Source organism: Astatotilapia calliptera, chromosome 5 (genome assembly GCF_964374335.1).
Source record: "Astatotilapia calliptera chromosome 5, fAstCal68.1, whole genome shotgun sequence".
NCBI classification, from domain to species: domain Eukaryota; kingdom Metazoa; phylum Chordata; class Actinopteri; order Cichliformes; family Cichlidae; genus Astatotilapia; species Astatotilapia calliptera.
Window position 1 is genome coordinate 5767579 of NC_137426.1, and position 23346 is coordinate 5790924.

Below are 23346 nucleotides of genomic sequence, written 5' to 3' on the forward strand. Positions count from 1 at the left end.
AAGAGAACTGGAGGGGAGGAAAGAGGCAGAGACGCAGAGAGAAAAAGAGGAGAGAAAGAAGCAAAGGAGGTTCTAACATTAGCAGTAATGAGGAACATGGAGGCTGGTGCCGAGGGGGACATCATGACATTACTATCTGCAAATCAACCACTGCCTTTTTGCTGCTACTGATTCACCCTGAGAGATGTTCACGGTGCTACTGTACTTTTCAAAGCAACAGTCAGCCACCAGTGAAAATGCTTCAAGGTGAACTTTAATTACATCATTATTATTAATATCCTTGTTTACTTTTTTATTACTTTAATTCTCATTTTTGTGCGTTTAAAAGTCCTTCCTGCATTTTATGTGTTGGTATAGACTGTTTTTGGCTTTGGGATTTATAGTGGCAAATTCCATTTCAACACTGCGGCTACTTTAGGCATTCTTTGAGTAAACTGCTTTTTCTCTCTCATAAAGTACGTGCTAAAACTTGTAATTATTCCCTTATACTGCTGGTTTGTGAGGTATTGCTGTTTTTCTGCCAGATTAATTACAGGATCACAGTTCAGCACGGGAGGTGCAAGAGCAAGTGTTTGATATTTTTCCTTTTGACTAGCATGTAATTGGAACGATTGAAAGTGACCTTAAAGTGTCTTGTTTTGGCAACACGGTGCCGTTGCCAAGCTAATAAATAAAATGAGGTTTTAATAGTGTGTTAGTAAATACAGTTGGCTGGTACTGTACCTTAAACAGGGCATCACACATTACATTAAATCAAAGCCACGTTGCCTTATGGCGTAATACAGATAATAAAATGTAGTCTTGACAACTTTCAAAACAATTTCTTACAACAACACTGATTCCCCTTCTAAAACATCCTGGCATCTATTGCCCATCATGCCTCTGTACTTAGCATCTGTCTGGTGTCACAAGACGGCAGATACAGCATTTTGCCTCTGCCTTTATAGTTAAGTAGAGTATGATTCATGAATCCACTCTCTTCTTCTCAGCTTGTGTAAATGACCCTCTTGGGTATATATAAGCTTGATAAACCAAAGACATGGATGAAGGGAGAGAGACAGAGGGATGGAGTGAGGAGGAGGTGGGAGGGGCGGGAGGCTCGACGGCTCTTTGAGGAACAGAGTTGTTAGCGCTTTGCCCTCGGGGTGAATGAGAAGTAGCTTTGAGGGCTGAGAGACCCAGGGTTGGCTCCCCCACCTAAAGGCGTGTTTACCACCTTGTTGCGCGGCGGCTGTGCTTTTGAAGGATCATTCTTGAACGCGCCTCTAATTAAAGCTGTCATGGCTGGGTGCCTGCAGGGATAATGTTCTATTATTATAGTCATTTGTTTCAATTAAACGCTGGCTGATTTTACAATAGCAGCCGTGAACCTGTGTGAGTGAGCCATCACTCTAAACAAGATGGCTCCAGTCAAGCAGGGAGTGAGGAAAGACAAGTCTCGGGACTCACACGGGCATCGATCAGTGAATATCGAAACAGGGCGGGGCGGGAGTGAGAAAGAATTTGAAACCTAAATTGGACAGATATCGTGTAGCATTGAGAAAACAAAATGCCCCATCGTTTAATTAACTTTTGGTTTTCATTTACAATTTGAAGCTAGTCAACTAAAAGTGAATTGACTCCAGCTCTACACAAAGTACTTAATTAAAAACTGACAGATTTATTTTAGATGGCGCTAACAAGTTAAAACATGACAATTTATTGATCCTATAGCATCCACAGATGGGTTTAATATGAAGCTACAGTAATAAAGCCTGCATAGCAATCAACAAGCTTATTTAAATGATGAAACAGATGCCACTCTGGTATAATCATCAAAAGGACAGAGCAAGGTTAGCTGTTTTACTCGCCTCTGGTGCGCATCTCTCCTCTTTCTCCTTGTAGCTGTGTATAGGACTCTCTTCTCCCCTTCTCTCATCTCTGTGCTGGTGGTCAAATCCCCTTAGCTAAATCAAATGGTGCAGGCAATTGGAGCAGCCGTGAAACCATTTCAAAGGTAAGGTCAGCAGGAGCAGGGGAACAATGGCTTTGTGATATTCCATCTCGCACACAATGTGCTACACATAATTGGAAAGCCTTTGTTATTTGACTCCCATTTGACTATGATGTACAAGATGTGAATACAAACACGACAGGCGTAACGATGGCAGAGGAACACGTTCACACAGAGTTTCCTGGCTTTACATCACAGTTTAGGTCTGCCTGGCTGCTCGTCACCAAAAAGTAATACCTAACTGTCCCCTCGCTAACTTTGCTAACTTTGATTTTACTACTTAGGTCGTGTGGCTTTTTTCTCTTATAGTTTCTTTACTTTTTCTCATGTTTTCTCTTTTTAGCTTTACCGCGGCGTATTTCCTTGGTGTTGTACAGAAAACAGCTACATTTCTGAAGGTTAAGCACAGATACAGCAATACACAGCAGAGAGCAGGAATCCAACACTGTAAAAGTATTAAAAAAAACATTCAAAATTTTAGATGAGTTATCAGATTTACTCACTCAAAATGATAACATGATTTTTATGTTGTGTCACAGATTATAAAGCCAGTGCTCTTAATGTCAAGACTCCATGGAAAGTCAGTATGTGTTACATGCTAACTGCAAAGAGCACTGACCAACTAAATCCTGTTACTCACTGTGCACTCCCACCTCTTTCTAGCCTCTTGGATGATACCAATAAGAATTAGCATACAGTACCTATGGCAACCAGCAACCTTTGTCAGATTCTTTCATAATATTTATACAGCCGTCTGCCACTAGCTTTATTTAGCTCTAGCTTGATGGCGCTATGTGATAACTTCTTGGTCTTTCTGTCTCACACAGGTGAAAGCCAAACTAAACGCACTCTGAGACAATTTCAAACAGGATGTTGAAATTACAATTAAATTATCACAGTGGGGGTGTCTTGAGTAATGAGTTCAGGATCTGTTATATCTGGTTTTAGTAACTATAAGAAGATAAGTCAGTCTTTCATACTTTGGAATGGGACAATTTCATCCTTATATAGAACATCTTGTGTTATTATCTTCACAAAGAGTGGAATAGTTTTGGTGTTTCTGTGCTTCCTGATGACTTGCTGCTTCATTAGCTCGAACGGAACATGCAGCTTTAATGAAAATGGGGTTCATGAAATATGAGAGCAAACATAAATAAATACCCATTAAATAAACATATAGCAAGTAGAGTCAGTGTTTTTTGCATTTTTTTATTTTGTTTGTTTGTTGGTTTGTTCTTATCTATAGTAACGGAAGAAACATTGCAACTAACTTTACTATCCCTAGTAAGCAATGCATGCGTGTCTGTAAATCCTGTTTATTTATTTATCTATTGTCTCTACTGTTGTGGGGCTGGCCAAATATTCACGACGCTGTGGCGTCTTCCCCCTGTGAACTCCGCTGCTCTGCATGTCTCCTTCTTGTTTACATTAAACATGGTGTGACTCAGATTAAAGGGTGACAATTTTGCCTGGAGGCTGTTGCTATGGAAATGCATCTGCTATAGCTATGATAGGCCATTCATGTTTGATTAATTGGTTTTTCAGTGCTTCTTGGTTTGTGAGGACCCTTAAAGAGCAAGTCCATGGAAAATGGAAAATTAATGGATTTCTGTTTCCTTCGTTTTACTCCATTTTCCTTCCTCCTTCCTTTTTTTGTCTGACTACTTATTTTGCTGGAGCTATTTCCTCATGTTTTAAGAAGTGTAGTGATGGTGTTTTGAATTATGATTGGAAGTTGGAGATTGTCATGGATGGGGGAGGTTTGAGCTTGGTTATTTGAAATGCAAAACGAATGTCTTTGTTCACTGCTGGCTTTTGTGAGCAGCTGCTGAGGCAAACACAGAATCTAATGTCGTGTGAATATTACGAGTTTTCAAAGCAGGCCAGAGCTGCTCACAACATTACTTTGTTGTGCATTTTTATTCTACCAATCTACTGGGACCAATTATGATTAGAGTGCTGAGCCTTCATCTCTGAACCTCTACTCGTGTTTATCAAGACCTCATATGCTCGAGCCCTTTAAATTTGATCTTTTTAGCACTGCACTAATGTGTAATGTATTATTTAACTCATAAATGTTTAAAAGAGCTAACAAATGCTAGTTCATCACTTTCTGATCTGTAAATTCCCAAACATTCCCATTTATGCCAGCATTAAAAGCATCCTTTGGTCTGTGTTCATGTTCTGTTCTGATGAATCTTGAAATAAAGCTTTTGATGTCATTGCTGTTGATGATCTTATTAGATGGCTAAGAACAGAACTTTATGAGCCTGATTCTGTAACCACTAAAGTATATTTCCTGGGACATTCCCAGCAGTTTACAACTGTTTTTTCTGCTTGTGCTTATAGAAGTGTTGGCAATACATTTTCTTTTCCTTTTTACAACACAATGACCATAACATCTCAGTTCATTCATACCACTGACTCGGTGATTGCTTGACCAGGTGCTGAGACATCTGGCTTTTCAAATACTAAGAAAAAAAATTTCAGAAGCAGTAAATGAGGAAATCTTAACCTCAATACTACACAGGCTACTGTGTCCAAGGGGCCTGCACTCGGTGCCTGTAGCAGTCAATAGGAACCATAAATTGTACTTTCAGCTGTAATAGAGGGACCTATTGAAATCTGATTTCACTGATAAGCCTGTGTGTTATATGGATGAATGGTTAAACAGTGCAAAATTGCTTTGGGATACAGTTCACTGAGTGGCTTTTACATGCAAAAAGCTTGGATGCAGTTAAAAAAAGGTGCTAACTTGTAAAGTTGATTTTCTCCTTATTAAATTATAACATGCACTCTGTGTGTGGCCAGCTGAGTAGCAGAACATACTACAGACATATAATCACTAACACACACATTTATTTGGAGTCTCTACCTGTGTGTGTCTGACACAGGTAGTGTGCAGCTGATTTTAGAGCAGTATTGCTGATTTTGTTTGCTGTGGCTGTAAACAACATTAAACCCCATTAAAAATATGGAGCTCAAAAGATGCTCAACACTCTGTAAGTCTCACAGGCGAACTACAGGGTTTTCTGTCATTCTTTGTAGCTTTATAACTGTGATCAATTTATCGATTTAAAAATTTTAATTATGGCTGGATGGATGGATCAGTGGATGGATGGATTATTGCTGCTTTGAGCTCTCAGTCTTTCTTAAAGTATACATTTTGCTTAATTTCTGCTTTCTCACCAAACATCAGGCTCCCTCCCAGCAATCATGTATTCAAAGTATTTTCTGGTTCTGCTAACTGTCAAAAATGTCAGGAAACAATAAGCCAAAAATTTTCAGGCTTCAGATCAGTCAGGGATGTCAAAGACAGTACATTTTAGTTTTTCGTATCGGAGTAGTTAACAGTAGAAGTCGTTAGTATTTAGAGAACAAGCATGCCCCTTGATTTAATCTTGCATTTAGTTGTTTTGATTAGTTTTAGTTTAGATGTTTCACTTATTATGCATCTAATTTTCAGTTCAGACCCTCCACAAACCTCAGTGTTGAAGTCAATTTCAGATCAAGTATTCTGGCTAAAAAGCTGCAATTTTGTGAGACAGTGAAGAAAGAAAACCTCTCAGCCTGAGATTATCTGTGAGACCTCTTTTTTCTTCCAAAAGACAACTCCCTCTAGCAATCCCAACGTTTTGCGCATAGTTCATTGTATTATATTTATATTTTATCCAACACATACAGTATACACAATTTCTCCAATTAGAACATGTCATCTCCACTTCGAAACATTTGCATATTTGGCTAATTGGCAGTCAGGAGTTTTAAATAGAGAAGATAGTAAAGCTGGTGTTCTTCTCTCACCCCAGATGCAGGAGATGGCTTTGCACCACCACCAACAACAACACCATCACCAGCATCCTGATGGCGCTCATTATGACCCCGCCCGTAACCACACCCTGATAAACAACTCACCTCCGATACTGCCCAACCCCATGAGTGCACTATCCCAGCTAAACCCACAGGTCAGCCGGAGTGCAGTGCCTCATGGTTCCCCCTCACCTCCCGGAAGTAAATCGGCCACACCCTCACCTTCAAGCTCCAATCAGGAAGAGGAGACTGATCCTCATTTGAAGGTACTGGTGTGGCTTCTCTGGCATGTAGTAGTGGCGATAAAGGCTTGGCAGTGCTTGTACCAGGTTGTTAACATGTAATCCGCAGTGTTGTTTAAGAGGAACGCAGGAATAGGCATGCTTGAGCTTGGGTTATTTGGCTGCCTCGAAAACTTGAACATTGCTGGAGTTGGAGCTATGTCTATTTTTTTCCTTTCATGCTTTGAAAAAAGAAACTTTTTGAGATATTTACTTTTAATCTCTTCAAAAAGTTCAAAATCTATGCCCTAATAGCAAAAGGAAATTCTGTTTTCCATGTTACTTTAGTGAATAGCTGTCATTCTAATCTAGGTTTGCTGCTTATTGTTAGACACACAGGAGCTGATATTAAACCCGTTTTAAATTTCTATAATGAATGAAGATGTGAGACATGTTTTAATTGGCGCTTTTTTTCAACAACAACATGATCTGTTGCCAGTCCTCCCCAACTTTGTCACTGCCTTACCATGTTCTCAGTTACAGTCTGGTTCCAAAGCAACCACTCCTTCATTTAAATCACTCATTCATTTAAATAAGAAGAGAAGGATAGTTGTTTACATTCATTTGGTTTATGTAAATCTGTAAAACTGCTTTTATAAATTGCCCACCAACCAATGTCTCTGTGGATTTGCTTCGTTTCTGTCAGGGGAATGTGAATGAGTGTATAATTGAATCTGCCACTTCCACAGTGTTTCAGATTCATCTGTGTATTTAGCTGCCAGCTCACAGTGATACAGTATAACAAGAAGGGGATCCTTTAGTTTAAAAAATATATATTTCCCAGCCTATGCATCTCTGCTGTGCTGTGTGAATAAAAATGATTACCATCTCTCCTATCAGTAAGTAATTCCATTTGCTCTCTCCAATTCATTCTGAGACCACATCAAAGCCAGAGCAGATACAGCAGGCGATTTAAAATTCCTTTCACCCCTAGCATGAAAATTCAGAATTTATGACTTGCTGAACAACTGCAAAATAAAGATTTGAAAAGGTTTGATACATTCAAATAACAGATGTTATTTTTGACAAAGTAAGGCAGGGAGAAAAACTGCTGTCAACCAGAGTCTGTGTGTGTAAATTGTTACTGTCGGTGAATCATTGCTGCAATATCCAAACACTGGGTATTGAACACAGAAAAGAAATTAAGGATTTAATGAAGCTTACATGTTTCACCTGGGCACAGCGCTATAAGCATTCATCAGCAATGCAATTATTCATTCCGAGTCGAATTAGTAGACTCACTTTCAGTGTCAATAAGCTGTTTTGTTTTTTTGTTTTGTGCCACTGATGGTCTTCCAGATCACGGGTGAGAAGCGACCGTCTTCGGAGATGATGAAGCCCAAGCCCAAACCCCAAAAAAAGAAGAAGAAGAAGGATCCAAACGAGCCTACAAAGCCTGTGTCGGCCTACGCCTTGTTCTTCAGAGACACTCAGGCAGCCATTAAAGGACAGAATCCCAATGCCACTTTTGGAGACGTATCCAAAATAGTAGCCTCCATGTGGGATGGTCTGGGAGAGGAGCAAAAACAGGTAGGCTTCGTTTAATATTCATGTATATACACTATGAGTTCTGGAAAGAGCTTTTTTTGTTGTTTATCAAACATCTAAAAAAAATACCTCGCAAAAGTTATAAATTCACTCCATAAAAACTGAAACAGTTTTGACCTTGCGGCAGTTGTGACTACCCGATGGCAAGAGGTTAATATCATTTAAGTAGGAGAAGGAGCATAAAAATGTAGCTTGCAAATGAAAAGCATTTAAAGACAAAAGAGAGAAAAAGAAATAAGCTGGGATGCATTACTATCACCTTTTAGGATGATGCCAGCGTGGTAAAATTGTGAAAAAAGAAAAAGCATAACAAAGAAAAACAGATGCCTATTTACACATTGAGCAGCTTGCGTCTGCCTACCTAACAATTACAAGTTCAGTATTCACTCACCTTCTAGATCTGCTTTTGGGTTCCAACAATTGTTGATGGACATACTGAGTTTTATTTAGCTGGTGATAATTTTCCTTGGCTTCGCCATTATAATGAGCAACCCGTTTTTTTGAAAGTTGAATAATGCATCAGTAAAAACTTGTAATTCTGATTCTAAAATTAAAGAACTACCTGCCACTCTGAGTGATTGCAGCTTGCATGAGAGTGAAGCAAATAAAAAATTTTATGCTTTTATTTTATAAAGTGAATTTTCTTGCACTCGGACTTGTAAAGATTTTAACCACCAGCAGTGCAGCTATATTTACCTGAACTGAATGGTCAATTGGATTTTATTATAACCCAACCTGTGCATATGAAACTGCATTAACACGTACTGCAGTTTAGAGGTTTCCTGTCCAGCACATTTTCTCTATTTCATTTTCCACATTCCAGTCCAACAGGCAAAGTCAAAGGTTTTTTTTTTTGTCTGTGTGTTTGTGGTAACAAATGATGGTGTGAAATGAATGAAAAACGAGACAGTCTGATGATCATGCGCAGACTCATATTTTTAGAATATCCAGTCAGGGCGCAGCCTATTGGGTGTCAAATAAAAGCACCTGTCTCCATGACAAAGTGCAGCCCATTCCCCCCAGCCCCAGCCACCATCTACCAGACCCTATCTAGCATGTGTGTTTTTCTCCCACCAAACCTACTTCATACGCTGGACTTTGGAGGCCGTCTGTCCCTTTTATTTGCAGTTAATTTTTGCCGCCTTCACCAGGGCTCTTCACCATGAATCTTCATTTCGCTGCTGACACCCTTGAATGTGAATTCCTCATTTCCTGTCCTTTTATTTATATCTGTTGCCTGGTGATTTGATCATGCTGGGAATACAAGATTAGCAATTGCCTTGTCCTTGGTTTTGCCTCAAGGACATCTTCTCCTGAAATGTTATTGTTTGTGCTGCTTAACCCCTCGTGTCCCGGTTTCTTATTCACCTTAGATTTTGCACTGCAGATGCAACTCTCTTTCTTTCTGTCTCTGTATGTCTGTCTTCATCTCATGCTTTATGCATTTGTCCTTCACAGCTCTACCTGGGAGCACAGACAAAACTAATAATATGGCAATTCCATCATTAAAATCCAGCCATTTAGCATGCCATTTCACAGTTAATTTTTTGATTTGTTTGTGCATTCATGTGTTTAATCAAACATGTCACCTCGCAAGACACATAATTAACTTGAGGTAATGATGTCATTATGGAATAAAATATAGTAGCCTGTCTGGGCAATAACACAGTGAGTGCTCTAATTATTCTCACTGACTAGCACTGTCATTTATTCCAGGCCAGCAAATGGATAAACTTGATAACCGTGTATTTACAGAGTACAACCAATTCAGCTAGTGCACATTAATCCTCATTAAAGTCATTAAAATTTCTGTCCTGGTCTTTCATAATGAAATAAATTCATGAAAGGACATTATAGCGTACTGCATTCACATCTGCTGGTTGGTAATATAATAGTAAAATGCATTCACAATGCGCTCGTATCCTAAACATTTTCGGTAACATTTGATCCCCTTTGAAAAAAAATGAATAAATGTGACATAAATTTGAGCTTGGTAGTCATTTTCGTTATTTGAATAAATAAAAAACACACTGGTCACATACAAAAGTAAGTGAACCCCTACATGTATTGTACCTTCTGAGGAATAAACTAGATTTTATGCCAATGTCCTGTTTTTGGGTTTTCTGTTTTTACAGGATGCCATAATACCAAGAGCTAAAGAGCTCCTTCAAACTGATTTAAATTGGTCTCCAAATTATTTGAAATAAGTAATTTCACTGCAGGGACGGTTGTCTTCAACTAGGGTAGATTACAAACAACTGCCACTTTCTCCAAAAACTGTTTGATGCCAAACACGTCCAAGAACCCTCAAATTTCATTACAGAATCTACGGTCAAAATGCATTTTTGCATCCAAGGAGACCAGAAGAATGCGCATTTTGAGTCCTGCTGTCCTAAAACAAACATTAAAGCAAAACTAGAGTTAATGAGTGAGCAAAAAGGTAAAGACAAAAATGTGTTCTAGAGAAATGACCAGTTGATATGCTCGGTGGAAGCCAAACACAGTGTTACAGGAGAAGAAAATTATTACAACTGCTACACCTCTAGCTTAGTCTGAGAGCTAGCTTGCTGCCTCAGGGACTGGGCAGCCTGCAGTATTTGCTAATGAAAAAAATAGAATTGTGCATCATATCCAGGACTGTTTGAAGATAATGGGACGCCTTCTATCCAAAAGTTAAAGGCAAACTATAAGTAATGACTTAAAAAGTAGAAATGAAAGGTTTGAATCCTGCATTTACAGTATCTGTAGAGATTTTATTAAAGAGAGTCAAATGTTTGCTTGTACAAAGTGTCAAAAGGCCTAAAAAATCCAAGACATGTACTTACTTAATTGTTGGCTGTCATGTCCTGGCTGTCTCTTCCGGACCCACGAGGTGTGCTCTCTCATGTCACAGTCAGACCCTCTGGAGCCATGCAGGACCTCCAGAATGTAAACACAACCCTTCCCCTACACACAGCTTTGTTTTAACTAGATCACAGCCCCTGTTTCCAATTACCTATAGCGCTCGTCAAACACACAGTGCAGCAAAATTCACATAAGTGCACTGAAGGCAGCGTTTTTTATTGCTGTAGTTTATTGAAGAAACGATCAAAAGTTTCATTGTTGTGATTTATGTTCCTTCTGTGATTCTTTTTGTTACGCTTCAGTGTGCATTTTTCCCACTTTGCTTGTGTTGTTGTGTATTCTCCAGTGCCGCCCTTAGGTTTGGCAGAACAAAGTCTTGTTTTTTGTTTTTAAATTCATGTTTATGTTCATATTTTCTTTTTTTATTAAGCTGTTTTCATAGTTTGCACACTATACAGCGCTTTTTAATTCCCAAAGGCCTTTGCTTTATAGTGCAAGATGAATGCATTATTTGGGCTGTGCTATCCCTCAAGGTGACTACATGTTAAAGCTGCCCTAGAAACACAAAAGAACACTTTTCTTGTTTTTGTTATTTAAGATTAAGATCAATTTTCAGTTTTTACTGCAATGGGGAGGAACAGTGATAATGGATTTGGGGAGGAGGGAGGAGAAACCTTAGTATTATTTAATTGAGTCTGTAGATTTGTACCAGGGAGAAAGGGAGGAAAGAAAAGAACACTGTGAGTTTGAAAAGATGGCATGTTTAGATAATAAACTCCTTCTCTGTGTTAAGTTTAAAAATCTGTCATGCAATATTCAACTATTTTAGTCCATTTTCTGCATCTTTGTCTAGTATTCAAACACTGTTGTGCTTTTTTTGCTTTGGTTTTAATGTGCCTCTGCCTATTTCTCCTCCATTTTGCTTCCCGTTTGCTTCCTCTCCTCCTACTTCTCCTCTTACCAATCGTCGGGTCTTTCAGTCGTAGAGTAATCACTCTCTTCAGTGTCAGCAGGGTGCAGAGTTATTGTCTCCTGTAATTAACTGGTTATCAAACAAGAACATTTCATTAAGGTACAATTAGGGGCTAATTCAGCCGGGACACCTCTGTGTCAGGATTACGATAGAGGCATATGCTCTCTCCTTGCAGCTTTGTTATTTTTTATTCATACTGACCTGCAGCCTTTGACGGCTTCAATTGCTAATGAATCCGCCCACTTTGGAATAATTAGACATCCTTAGGCATGGTAATTTATTTAAAAGTATCCGTCGTTGCGCAAATCATTAGCTGTGTTAAATTAATTTGAAATTAAAGCTGCTGGGAGTAGTTTGGGTTATTAAAGAAGCAACCGTGGGTCTGTCAGTCTATAAGAGGTGATGGGTAAGCCCATTTTTATTTTTTTATTTTTTATTTTTTCAATGAATTTCCTCATGGGCATCATTATTAATTTGATTGATTTTTTTTGCTTGTTTTTATTTTTAAAGTCTGGATGAGTGCTTAATTCATCCATTCTTGTTCCAAAGTGTCTATCACAGAAGGAAAACAATTATGATATTGTAAATAAGGATGAATGAGTGGATAAACATCAGCTGTTTGAGCATGAGATTGTATCCGCCGTCATCCCGGTTTGTTTGCTGTTCTTTGTGTATGTCTGTTTGTTTATCGACTGTACGTGTTAGCGGCTGCCAGCCTATGCGCATTTGGCAAGGCATGAATGCTTAATGGTTATCGTACCCCACCTCTTTGAAGGAAATGACCCCGTGCACAGAGCCACAGACAGTCTCCTCGCTGAGGATCAGTAATTACCCGATGCATTTACTCACGCACAAACGTACATTCTCCTTTATATGAAAACGTTCCCGAGATGAGCTGAGATCTGAGTCTTCCTTATCGATTTAAGGATGGACTTTTTGCAACTTGCTTTTCCTGCATCACAAAGGCACTGGCAGCCATAAAGAGCCTGTGAGTGACATGTGATGACATTAATTCGAATTCCCTGTCTTAACGCATCATTTGAGGTTCATTCAGAAGGCTTGAGATTGCTCCTTTGCTAATGCTGTTTTGAATTCTTTTATTTATTTTTTTTCCCCCTCGTCTGAATGATTTGCTGGGACATCAGCTCTGATTAAGAGATGAGCAACAGCCTTAATAGAGGAAGAGACAGAAAAGCAGTACACAAAATGACAAACAGCATCTCGCTCCTCATTTAACTCAGCAGAATTTCAAACTATTTTCACGCTATTGTGCACAAGCTTTATGCACATTTCATTCTGGATATTCTGAAGAAAAAGAACTACTTTCAGATACGCAAACATCATGCAGATGGTCAAATCTCCCTGACCTGATAACTGGGAAGTGAATGCATTTGATATGCTTTTCATCAAGGAGTACACCGCCGGGTCACGCAATCACACCATGACTCCCAAAATCTCATTCACATCAGTCAGTGTGGACCACAGGGTCATTTTAGCCTTTCACATCACCTTGTAATCAATCGTTGTTGTTGTTGTGTTTGTTCCTGCAGAGCTACAAGAGGAAAACAGAGGCTGCTAAGAAGGAGTACCTGAAAGCCCTGGCCGCCTACAGAGCCAGTCTGGTTTCCAAGGTAACAGCAGGGGTCACGTCTTTGATATACATGGGTCAGCGGCGATATAAGGGATGATAAATTAGACAGAATTCCTTTCACTTTTGTTCCATGGAAAGGGTCCACAAGCTGCACTGAGCTATGTTTGTGCATATATATGTGTGTGTATGTGTAAGAGAGAGAAGGAGCCTGTGTGTGTGCTCACAGGAGAACAGTGAAAATTAGGCCTCAAACACACCCGATTTGGAAGCTGGGGAGAAATGGAAAGTAATAGTACATGCGTGTGTGTTTGCGTGCGTGTGTACGCTCATCGCTGTGCATGTGCAAAAGTAGAAGTGGACATTACCTGTCATTTGCTATCCTCTTGGTGTTTCTGTCCTCCCTGATGCGCCACTAATGTGTTGCCTGAGGTTTGCGCACAACTACCGCTCTCTCTTTGATGCAGGTTACTACAGTTTAGCTCAGCACATTAACATATTTCTATCAATGCTTGTGTAAAAAACAAAACAATTCCTAATTATTTTCTTAAAAAAGCTGCTAGACTACTCCTCATTGGTTTGTCTGTACTACAGTTGTGATGGTACAGGGATATCAGTCTTTAGGTGTTCAGCATTTCATTTCTCCCTTTCTGCATTGTGTTTTTTTTAAATACAACTCTAAATTGCATTAGCATATACCGAGCCCCTCCTCTTTTCCCTCCCTCCTCCTGTCTCCACTAAGCACAGCGCCTCACTTCCTCTCATGCTCATGGGCCGAAAACAAGCACCTTGATTAAGGCATGAATAGTTAATTCATCAGCCTCTTCACTGTGGCATACTTTCAGCTAAAAAGACTATTCTCATCTCTTGTCTTTGCTGCAATTAGACATTCATGTCATTGCTCCTATACAGGGGCTTGATTGATACTATATGCTGGTAGATTGCCAGTCAAAAATCTGACTGACTAAAATAAGCCTGCAGACCCTCCTTCACTCATTCAGGATCAGCCAATCTGAATGCAGAGCTGAATCTCATGATTCACCACGACTCTCTTTCTTTAAATTACCAATGAAGGGGTCTTTTCAGAGTGAATCGGGGTGGGTGGAATTGGAGGTAATTGGAGCTTCATTTGAAAGATTCACTTCTTAAGCGTGCACCTGTTGCCTTTTTGTTTTGTGACTCATGTTAGTTTGTTTGTGAGGAGAAAAGACAAACTAAAGTTTCATAGCTACCCACTATATGCCATGTCATTTCTCTCATGTTTGTTTCAATCCAAAAAACTCCACACTGAAAATTTAAAAAGTTTACATTTTAAAAAGGTGCACTTTATATTAAATATTGTATTCGTTTCAGTATTTGCAAACCATCTTTCAACTTAAATATTGTTTATTGTAAATCCTTCTGCTGCAATACACAACTTTAAATGTCTGCAAGTCTCAAGTTGACACAGATCAAATCTATTATCTCACTCTTTTCCTCTCCCCTCACTTCATTTTTTTTAGCATTTCATTTTCCACTTGACCCTGCGAATGTGGCTGTCTCTCTTCTTTATCCATCCATTCATTCCCGTTCCATTGATTATTTCAGGGATTCAGTTGGATGGATGGAAGCCATAAAAAAGTAGCAAACCACCACATATAACTCCAACCAGTCCGACAGTTAATGAGAAATACTGGATGCATTTCATAGATAGACATACACTTTCCTCCACGAAAAAAAAGGGAGACAGAACAGTCTGCAGAGCAGATGTGTGTGTACTGCATGTGAGTGCAGTGGAGGTGGGCGGGGCTGGGTGATTTAATACATTAAAAACAGAAAGAATGAAGAATGGGTGGGAACTATAGGTTGAATAAGCAAAGATAGCTTAACATAATAATGAATGCTTTAAAATTTGAGTACTCTGTGTTTTTTAAACGGTACAGCCATGTGAAGAGGACGGTAGACTCTTTACGCATTAGATATACTAAAACAGTTTGTGACTTAGGAGGCTCTAAAAATATTTATACAACCTCAGATGAGCAGCAATACATGACATATGACACCATGGCATTGTTTATGAAACAAACACTAAGCTAAATTGGAAAAGTGTGAATAACTAAGTATGCCCCATGATTCAGTAGCTTCTAAAACCACCTTTAGCAGAAATAACTTGAATGTTATCATTTTCTGTAAGTATTAATCAGTCTGTCACATTGTTAAGGAAAGAATTCAGCCCATTATTTTTTACAACCGTCATTTTATTGATGTTTTGTGGGGTTTTGTTTATGCACAGTTCTCTTACGGTGCTTACAAACATTTCAATCAGGTTGAGGTTGAGGTTGCTGCTTTGCTTGGGATCATTGTCCTGTTGCATGACAGTTTTGGCCAAGCTTTAGCTGTCAGGCAGATGGCCTCACATCTGACTCTAGAATAGCTAGCTCACTGACTGCAAGGTGCCCAGGTCCTGTGGCTGCAAAACAAACCAAAACCATCACCCCTACACCACTGTGCTTGACAGTTGGTGTGAGGTGTGTTTCTGATCGGCTGTTTTTGGGTTTTGAAAACCAAACATCTCTGCTTTGGTCTTGTCTGTCCCAAGGACATTGTTCCAGAAGTTGTGGTTTGTTCAGGTGCAACTTTGCAAACCTAAGCATTGCAGCCATGTTCTTATTAGAGAGAAAGTACTTTCTCCTGGAAACCCTTCCATACCAGCCATACTTGTTTAGTCTTGTTCTAATTAGACTGCCATAAACTTGAACATTTAGCACGCTGAAGCCTGTAGACTCTGAGAAGTATCTCTTGCATTGCATGGTTTGACCTTGGGGTATATTTGATGGGATGTCCACTTCTGGGATGACTGGCAGCTGTCTTGAATAGTGTGAATAATCTTTCTCACTGTACAGTGCTTTTATACATCTTTTATAGACTTGCTGATGATGATTAATCAAGTGTAGCACTTACTGTCTTTATTCCTATGGAAATAGTAGGGGTGTCATTTGCAATATACAGCTTGTGCATTTTGCTTATTACTGGTAAACTCGAGGCTCAGTGTCTTCCCCAGGAATATATACTGGGTTCTATGTTGTACTGCAATAAGCCATAAGAGTTAACACATTGTTACATGGAGTGTAACTATTGTTCTTGATTTTCTCTCTCTTTAAGACATATAATGACCCCGTGGAGACAAAAAGTGCCCAGACAAGTCAGGCTTCTCCACATATGATGCCAGGCAACCCGCCGCTGTACAGTGTGCCACCTCCTCCCCAGCCGACATCGCCATACCTGGGGCCTGGGGCCTTCCCACTTACTGACCTGCAGAGCTATGCAGGACACGCCCCTCGCCACACTCTGTCGCAGACACTCAGCCAATCGCAGATGCTGCCCAGCATTAGTGCCTCTCCCCCTTCCTCCTTCCAGATCAGCCCACCACTTCACCCCCACCAGCAGCTCTCCCTGCACCAGAGCTCACTCCTCAACCAGCCTATCCGCATGCAGCAGGTCCAGTCCCAGTCAATCATCTCTCACCAGATGGGGCTTCAGGCCTCTCTTCACTCCCCACCTCCAGGGCAGCAGGTATAGTGACAAACTAAGACACGTCTGCTGCTAGGAGATTATAATTTAAGATGTGTGCCTAATTTTAATGTACTCCCTATAGGGTTTTTCCCACCTCCAGTCAGAGTACCAGAAGAGCATTGGGGGTTCCCAGTCTCCAGGAGCTCCTGGCCCTGGTCCAGGCCCTGGAGTGGCTCAGACCCATGATTGGGACAATGAATACTGCAATCGGGAGTGTGGCAACCACTGCAGGTCAGTGGGAATTCTTCACATCATATTGTGTTAAATAAATGTGGAACACAGACAAACTAATTACATTTAATGGTAAAAAGCCTCAATTAAAGAATGGAATTTGACACCATATTTACCTCATAATTTAGGTTGCATTTGCCCTTAGACCAGAATTCCTGCAGAAATAAGTTATAGTATAGTTATAGCTATGGCAGCAGATGTCTCTTCCACTGCTTTTGCAAAGTAAGTGTTGAAAATTGTCAGCTCTGTTCCATTGAGACGGGGGTGACAGCTGTAGAGGTAATGGTGAGATAATAGAGCTTGTCATGTGTTTGTCAGACAGCAGTAAAAAGAAGAGAAAAAAAACAAGTTCCATACACAAGTTTTCACTCTTATTATACTAAATGATTTGGCAAACTGCGCAGCCCTGCAGCACTGGAAGATATCGTAAGTCAATAGTGCTGTTCATGCTCAATTACAGTGCAATTTTTATTTCATTAAGAGGGTTTGTTTTGAGAAACAAACTAAGAAAAATTAAATGATCACCACCAGAGAACGATCATGCAATCAAGGAAAAATGCACCTCTGATTTCCCTCTTCCTTTCTATTTTGTAGAGTTGTAGAGTGTGACTCATAATCTAAACTGTGCCTTTGTTTTTGATTTTCCGTTTTTCTGTTTATTTGTTTTTTTCCAGTGGCAACATGATAGGCAGGGACAAGCCACTCTACCTCACCTGAAACTGAAGATGATACTCTGTCGACAAAAACGACACAGAGGAGTCTACTCTCATCCCCTATTCCACTCCCCCACTCCTCCCCCAACCCTCCCATTCTTCTTCTTCTTCTTCTTCTGACGTGCACACTTACATGCAGTGTACACTTGACATACAAACGCACACACGCACATGCAAACACACACATGCCGCTTCACACACACAATCACACACGTCACCACCTTTTTTTGTCAGTGTAATTTTTATTTTTCTCAGTTTCTAGAACTTGTGAACAGAGTTTGATGACTACTGTCTGTACCACTTAATGTATTAGCAGTCCTCTTGCTGTTGAAATTTGCCAAGCACTTATAAAGCCTCCCCCCACGCCCTACCCACCCGACCCTCTCCCACCTTCTGAGTTGTGTGTCTCTGCCCCCTCTCTGATACAGGCCGGGCTGCAGAGCACTTCTCTCGTGTGTCACCATAAAGTCCCCTCAGGGACCCCATCCAGCTTTAATTAGAACGAGAAGAAAGAAAAATACTCCTTTCCTTTAATCGCTTTATTTTCCATTTGTTTTTTTCCTTTCTTTGTTGTTATTGATGCTGTTTTATTTATTTCTGGCTTGCAAAGCCGTTCCTCTTTTTTTGCCAGTAAGCGATGGGCCCTGTTCTATAGAGAAATATTAACATTTAGTAGGTTCTAGCAGGCCTTGATGTTATCGTAGCTTTGCTTAAGGGCCTGCAAATTAATACAAAAGTCTGGGTGGGGAAGAGAAACAAAACAAAAAGAATCTTTTTTAATATTAAAGACCTGTTGAGGTCTATGAGCTGTCACAGTGTGATTGTAAATATCACTTTTATGGGATCAAATTGGGAATTGGAAGTCCAGATAGATTTGTTTCTTCTTTAATATTACCTGTAAGTCATTGTGTGTGCGTGTGTGCGCGTGTGCGTGTGTGTGTGTGTGTGGGGGGGTGGGTTTGTGGGCACATGCATGCCTGGACGTTAGAATGTACCACATTCATGACGTGTGCGGCTGAGTATGTATGTGCGTACATGCACGGACACATGTGTGCAGGAGTGTCTCAGCGTTCGGGCGTCGAGTCTTTCTCGTGAATTTTAACAGCCTTGTGCAGCTGGATTTCAGAGGAGTATTTCACACTCTCATTCTTGCATTAAATCTGTGCTCACTGGTGTGTTTTTTTTCCAATAAAGTTCAATCTAAAACTGAATACACAATATGTGTCCTGCAGATCATTAAATGGAAAGAGCCAGGTGAGAGACAGAGAGCAAAGAGATAGAAAAAGAGAAAGAAGCGCTGTGAAATAAAATGAGATGTAATGTTGCAGGTGAAAAAAAATTGCCTCAAAATGCCTGCCCCACCCTTCTGTTATGTTGTCTGACCATAATGTCAGTTTTGTGTCCTTCTACAATGAGAAGTGAAGTAATGAAATATGTGAATGGAGCCATCACAGCCACATTACGGTGACTTTTATAACTTTCCAGTTGGTGTTTGGTTGTGTTGATCTCATCTTTTTTTAAACTTTTGTGTGATTAACAGAAATGCATTTTGCTGACAAGACATCTCATTTTTATCTCTTTAAGTGTAGCATCATTTCAGTTTTAGTTGCTGCAAAACTATAACTTTTTAAGTTGTGTACAAAAAAACCCTGCCAATTGTAGTTATTTTATTTGTAAAGCCAGTAATGATAAATATTTTAAATGGTTATCAGCATATTGTTTTCTGCTAGTTGCCCATCAGCCATTTGACAGGTTCTTATTTATAAAATAAAGTAGATCACCTTTGCTTCTTATGATGGAGGTATATTTTTATTCTTATTTTATTGTTTCTTTTCTTTGGTTTGATAAACTTAATGATGATGACCACAACAATGATTATTTCTTTATTTTTTACATTTTGGGTGCTGCTCTTTTCTTTTCTTGCCAGCAGCATCGGTTTGTGTCACAATGCTTCTTTTATTTCAAACCTGCATAATAAAGACTAAAAAGTTTAAAAGTGATCACGCCTGCTCTTTTCCCTGCGGACTTAATGTCTCTCTTTTTGTTTTGTTCCTTCTCTAATTAGATGATCACACCTTTTGTGAAGACGTGGTAATAGTTATTTTAAAAAAATCACAAACACCCCCAACTTTCTGTACTGTACACTGCATTTGCACCAAGGAAGGTCACATATTTGTATCCTAAATTTACATTCAACTCAGGGCTCCAATGGCATCAACTAATTAACCATGGATACAGTGTGCACCAGCCAGCATTGATATTGCCAGTAAACTATTTTAACAAACAAGAGAGCAGATGCGAGAAGACGTTTGCTTGTGAAAGTAGTGCATCGTAGGCGTCTAGTGTGAGATAAAGAGAACAGAGGAATGCAATGTGCATACAAACTCAGGCAACCGTCCAAGTGCTGATTGCACACAAGTCTTCTTAGAGACTTTATGAGAGAGGGGAAGAAAGATTGAAATGGAACTGTCATGATCCCTTCATTCAATGTTTTATTCATGTTATGTCTGCCTGCCGTCTCTTCTTCAGTAGTATTGAATTGGCAAATAGATCATTATTGGACAATTGGAAAACCTGCCACTTTGTGATATGACACACATTATATGAAAATCACAGTCATACATTCTTAATGTAGTGTCAGATAAAAGAGGTTTTGGGTGAAGACACACAGACTTGCCTCTGTGCCTTTTGTGTGCATGCAGTCTTGTGCTCGTATGAATATCTTCTTATGGAAGCGTGTTTCTTCTTTTTTATGTTTGGGTGTTGCCTCTCTAGCTGTAGGTATATTTGTGCATACAAAAGTGGTGTGGTAACAATAGGCTGTTTCTGCTCTACTGTGAATTCAGTCTGTGCTTGCAATCACTGTCTGAAGTAATACCGTAGTAAATACTTCTAGAAGACCATATCAATTTGACACTTCCATCAGCTCCTTTAATCCCATCCCTCATCCCAAAGTCAAAGTCATGAGGCCAACAGAGAATGAAAGGCAACAATTTATGGTGGAGGATGCCATTGAGAAGAGGTGAGTGCAGCAGTCTTGTTGGTTTCCATTGATTTGAAAAGACCACTGCTGCAACTAAATGGATGATATGAGTAACAGCAGGCAGGATGACAAAGACGGGGTCAGTGTGGTATCCATCTAGTAGACGGTGATGAGAAACTTTTAAAAGTTTATCTTTAATGTGTCGTCCAAAAGGTTAAAACTACCACAAAAGTATCTTTGCATGCAAAAATGCAAAGACAGACAATATGGACAGATGTGTGCAGTGTCCTCAAATATTTTATGATCCAAATAACCCAGTGTTTTTTAGTGCTAGAAACACACCGTACATGCATTAACTTTTGTTTTCTTTATTTATATTACAAAAAAGCCTGGACTGCAAGTTGAGAATAGCCAGCGATGGAAAATTTTCATCACCAACACACTTGTAAATTTCCCCTGTTAGGTTTAAAATTCTTCTATATTTGCTCATTACCAGTGTACTTTAAATGAGGGGGAGGGGTGAAGCTGATTCCATGATACTGGCTTCCCTCTGTCCTTTGAGTTTAGCTTGATGCAGGTGAGAAGGTCAGTACTATGGTTAAACGAAACGCTTACATGCAACTGAACTCCAAACACACCAACCCTCAGAGACCAGCCACTGCAGCATATAGACAAAATGTTTCAGTTGCAACTTTGGTGCTGCGGTAAGAGAAACAAACAGCAGGAAATGTGGGTGGTTTTAACAAGAAATGAGTTTCGCTTTGTGTTGAGAATCAGTTAAGGTTTCTTTTTTATGCTGACTGTACTGCACAAAATGTGTTGGTTAATCTACAAAACAGAAGATTTCCTGCATAATTCGCGAATAACAATTTAACATGAAATCTTCTAATTATTCTGCTTTTCTTTACAAAAAAAGAGCTAAAGTGCTTTTTCTAAGTAATCAAACACTAAAAATTTGCCAAAAACACCCCCAAAACAAACGTGTATAGATAGCTCTTTTTGAGTTGGTTCACCTAAGTATCAGCTTCATGCTGTTGCACAAAACACTAAAGCAAACATGGGGCTACAACATATATCAGAAAGGTGAGGCACAAAGCATACTTGCGGTTTCACGCCTGTAGACATTTACGTAATCCAGCATATATGCTATGTCAGTTTTAGCAACCCTTCGGTAGGTCTTGTGGTGACCGAATTTTATCCGTTTCCTGTCTTTCTTTCTTTTTTGCAATATTACAAACAAATGTTTCAACGGGTTGCATATATCTGTTCAATAATGAGGAGTTCATTTTTTTAAAAATTTAAAATTCCCCTCAGACTCATTGTGATACATCAGGTGAGGAAGAGTTTCTCACTATGATTGGATTAACTCAAATTTAAATGTATCAATATCAATTTAGCAACGTTGCCTCACACCTTGTAAGTGGGTTTCATGACATTATATGGCAAAAACTACACAGTTATTACTGTTACTGCATCATAGCCAAGCTAAATATTTGCAGTAATCTGTTGAAAATTTGTTTTATGATGCTGCCACTTGCTAATGAATAAAAATCAACTCCAATAATTAATAAACACCCCGTGTCTTTTCCGAAGTAATTAGCCATTTAACATCAATTTGTCTAATATGTCAACTAACTAATGAAACAATGGAAGATTTAGTACCTTGGAAGGCAGATATTTCTGTCCGGTATGTATAACACTAAAACAGATCTAAATAATTATCTTTAATCTTCAAATGTAAGACACTAGACTTTTTGCTTTCTATTTCACAATGCAACATGGATACTTAAAAGGCATGCTTGTTGATCTGCTCACTGTATCAACAGGGAGCAGATCACTGTTGATACATTTGTCCACTGCTTGTTTCACAATCTAAGAGTGACCAAAAACTTAGTTGTTGCAGGTCTGGTTCACTGTCACAGTGTAATTCATTTCAGACAATGCATATTTCCTACACATTATTCTATTAAACTGCAACGAAAAAGGGATGTACAAAAGCTCATACTGCACTTTCGATTTTTGTGTATATGTGAACATTGTGGTTTAGAGTGTTAAGTCAGTAGTGTCCAGATGACACCCTTTTTGATAGGTAGCACAGTTCCTGTCCCCCAGTCCCACCCACTCATTTGGCTGTGGGACAAGAACCCTCATCTCTGTAAAAAACCCGCAGTTCTCACTGACTAAGAGGTAAAATAATAAAGTTTCACATTTCTTCATCTCAGCATTTCTTAAGTCTTGACTTGAAGTGGAGATGAGTCAGATCATGAACCGCACACATAACTATTTTCTCATCACCACTGCTGTCGTCTGTGAAAGTCAAGTCCCTTTATGCCCTGGATCACCTCAGACTGGAGCCACAGAAAGACGACCAAACATACGCAGTCATTTTAGATGTTTGTTAAACACTGCAGCTGCTCTATTTGAGCAATATCGCCCACACATGCTCCACCTTAGATCCTCTAATAACTGCATGCTGGAGAGAGTGTCAGAAAGAAACGGTTGTGTTATTGTAATAAGGTTCCTGTCCAGATGTTTGGGATTAAAGGCTTGTTATGAAAATACAATATAGTTACTTAGGAAGATAGGTATTCGGGTCTGTCATGCACATGGCATGTAACACTGTTAAAATAAGTCTGATGATGGGATTGGGAAAGGATTCAACTCTATATAGTGCAACATCTTGGCATGTTTTATAATAGACAGTCCTAGCATTTGGTTGGTATAAAAGGAGTTATGTTCTTAAAATCAGCACCATAGCAACCAATCTGTGGAACATGCTTTGCCAATATACAGTAAACATAGCATCACTATACATTAGAGTGATTTACTT

At 39.4% G+C, this 23346-nt stretch overlaps 1 protein-coding gene across 5 annotated transcripts in view; it reads left to right on the top strand.

Annotated features, from left to right (window-relative positions):
• The window catches only part of tox2 (TOX high mobility group box family member 2), a 105028-nt gene extending 85495 nt beyond the window's left edge, over positions 1-19533 (top strand). For 3 of the 5 annotated variants that reach the window (XM_080301598.1, XM_080301596.1, XM_080301597.1), the window contains exons 5-10: positions 5803-6068; positions 7371-7614; positions 13000-13080; positions 16179-16589; positions 16672-16820; positions 17495-19533. In XM_080301598.1, the coding sequence (XP_080157724.1) occupies positions 5803-6068; positions 7371-7614; positions 13000-13080; positions 16179-16589; positions 16672-16820; positions 17495-17537 (1194 nt within the window). In that variant the 3' untranslated portion in view covers positions 17538-19533. Of the gene's footprint in view, positions 1-5802; positions 6070-7370; positions 7615-12999; positions 13081-16178; positions 16590-16671; positions 16821-17494 lie in introns of all 5 variants that reach the window. The other 2 variants (XM_026166865.2, XM_026166869.2) reach the window with 2 other exon arrangements.
• The last annotated feature ends 3813 nt before the right edge of the window (positions 19534-23346 follow it).